The sequence below is a fragment of the Dama dama genome, chromosome 11 (genome assembly GCF_033118175.1).
Source record: "Dama dama isolate Ldn47 chromosome 11, ASM3311817v1, whole genome shotgun sequence".
Taxonomy (NCBI): domain Eukaryota; kingdom Metazoa; phylum Chordata; class Mammalia; order Artiodactyla; family Cervidae; genus Dama; species Dama dama.
Window position 1 is genome coordinate 34,527,114 of NC_083691.1, and position 2,329 is coordinate 34,529,442.

The 2,329-nt window shown below is 56.5% G+C and overlaps 1 protein-coding gene across 1 annotated transcript; it reads right to left on the minus strand.

Moving 5' to 3' along the window:
• Positions 1-617: 617 nt before the first annotated feature.
• LOC133065487 (protein adenylyltransferase FICD-like) lies at positions 618-2,329 on the minus strand. Its single transcript, XM_061156230.1, is given in 1 exon segment — positions 618-2,329. A coding segment is annotated over 1 exon segment (1,377 nt). The 3' UTR covers positions 618-952.

Here is a 2,329-nt window from a genome sequence, read left to right on the forward strand (position 1 = left end):
TGGGGCAGGTAAGTGGATGAGAGGGATGCATCCTGGCTGTGGTAGAGGGTGTTTCTTGGTTCCTACAGAGCGGCATCCTAACTCATCACAAACGCTTGTCTGATACTGACTTGGCATCTGTCTTCTCCGATGTGTCCTAACACTTGACTTGGAGCAGGATTTAACTGTCGGGTGACAAACCCAGAGAAACTTTAGACTAAAACATCTGGTCTGAATTGCTGCAAATATGAGAAACATCAATAGAAACCAGGCTAGCCACACCCCTGTTCTTAATTAGAAAAAGTCTCGATGCGGAAAAACAGCCATATCTGGTACCAGAGGTTTGGAAACTGGCTCAAAGCATGTTCCTTGGACTAAGCAAGGTGTCTAACTAGATACATGGTGAATGCTCACTTCCTGTCTCAGAAATCTGCTCTAGTAGTAAGATTAGTCACAACACTAATCGCTTCGTAGGGGCGCCAACACCTGTAAGAAAGCAAGCTTTCAATCCTTTCTCAGACCTGCAGCCAGGTCCTCCTCAGCTGTGCTGACGTCCCAGGGAGGCACAGACCCTCTCAGCTGGTTCCAGAAAGTGCTGGAAGGAGTTACTCCTCCAGGGCTCAGCCCACACGCCTCACCTTAGTACAAATTTTGCTCCAGAACTTGTGTTCTAGTTATACGAGCATGGATGCCCCTGAAGCCACTGGGACCACCCCAAGGGCCAGGGCCACCAGCAGACACCACACGTGTGCCAGCTCAAAGGAGAATAAATAACTTGGCTCAGTTATAAGTTATCTTGGGGACAAGGCTTAATAATTTAGTTTTCTTCTTTAAAGAGACACTTGGAGGTAAAGAATGTTTTCAGTTCCTTCCCCATCTCCTTCTGCTCTGGGAGACGACTAGGTTTCTAGAAATGTGGAGTTTTTTTCCCTCTGCTGGGACATCCCTTGCCACCAAGGAGGGATTTATAGCGTTAGGGCTTCACCGGCAGCGTCTCCTTGAACCCAGAGTGGTTGGGTCTGGCCTCTGGCAGTGCTACCGGGTACTCCGTGGTGACGAAGAGCAGAGTGTCCAGGGTGGTCTCCGTGCACTTGGCGATGAAGCGGATGAAGGGCCTCACGTCGCCCTCGTTGGCGACCTCCAGCACGTGGTAGTACTCGGACCGCTGCTCCTTGCGGATGGTGATGGGCGGGTAGCCTGCCTGCATGAGGATGAGGTTCATGAGCAGGCGCAAGGTCCTGCCGTTGCGGTCGATGAAGGGGTGGATGTAGACGAGCTTGTAGTGGGCCAGGGCCGCAAACTCCACGGGGTGCAGGTTCATGGCGTCCTCCGAGATGAACCACTGGACGAACTCCTGCATCTGCTTCTCTACCTCTTGTGGTGGGGGCGGGATGTGGTGGCCCACCAGGACCTGCATGGTGCGGAAGCGGCCAGCCTCCACGGGGTCCACGTAGCCCAGCACCCGCCGGTGGATCTCCAGCACGTCGCCGATGCTGACGGAGCCCACGCGGGACAGCAGCGTCGTGTTGACGTACGTCATGGCTGCGTGCACGCCGATGACCTTGTTCTGCTCCTCCAGGCTCTTCCCCGGCACTGCGTAGCGCGTCTCCAGGATGTGCCTGATCTCCGAGAGGGTGAGGGTGTTGCCCTCGATGGCCACCGTGTGGTAGATGTGGTGGTAGTACGTCTCCTCCATCACCCGGCGCAGCGCGGAGTTGCCCTTGGGGATGGACATGACCTTCTTCACTTTGCTGTCAATGATGCTGAAGAAGCGCTGGTCGATCTCCTCCACCAGCGGCAGCGTGCGGTCGCGGTTGACCAGTGCCTTCTCATGGTGGGGTGCGATGGTCAGCGCGCGGGTGTACAGGTAGTCCGCCTGGATGATGTCCTTGTCCTCCTCCGAGAAGATGCTGAACTCGTTGAGCGCGTCCACGAAGCCCGGGTCCATCTTGAGGGAGTGCAGGAAGAGCTTGTGGGCCTTCTGCCGCTTGCCCTACCGTTTCATTTCCAGGGCCTGGTTCAGAGCTGCTTTGGCCTCCAACTTGCCGGCTGGAGAGGCCTTGGTCTTGACCCCCAGCGGCGCCGCACCCCTGGAGGTAAGACTGAGCTCCGTGGACGGCCTGGTGCACTTGGTGATGGCGGGCTGCGCCCGCTCCAGCTTGCTCCTAAGCAGGTAGAAGCCCTTGAGCACAGTCAGACAGTGTTCTTCCACCGTCCCCAGCGGCAGCAGCAGGGCCAGCAGGGAGCCCAGCACCATGCTCAGCAGCATCTCCCACAGGAAGCGGCCCCAGACTGAGACCCACTTTGGTTCAGTCACCGCCATCACCGAAGCCATTGGCGTGAGTGTCAT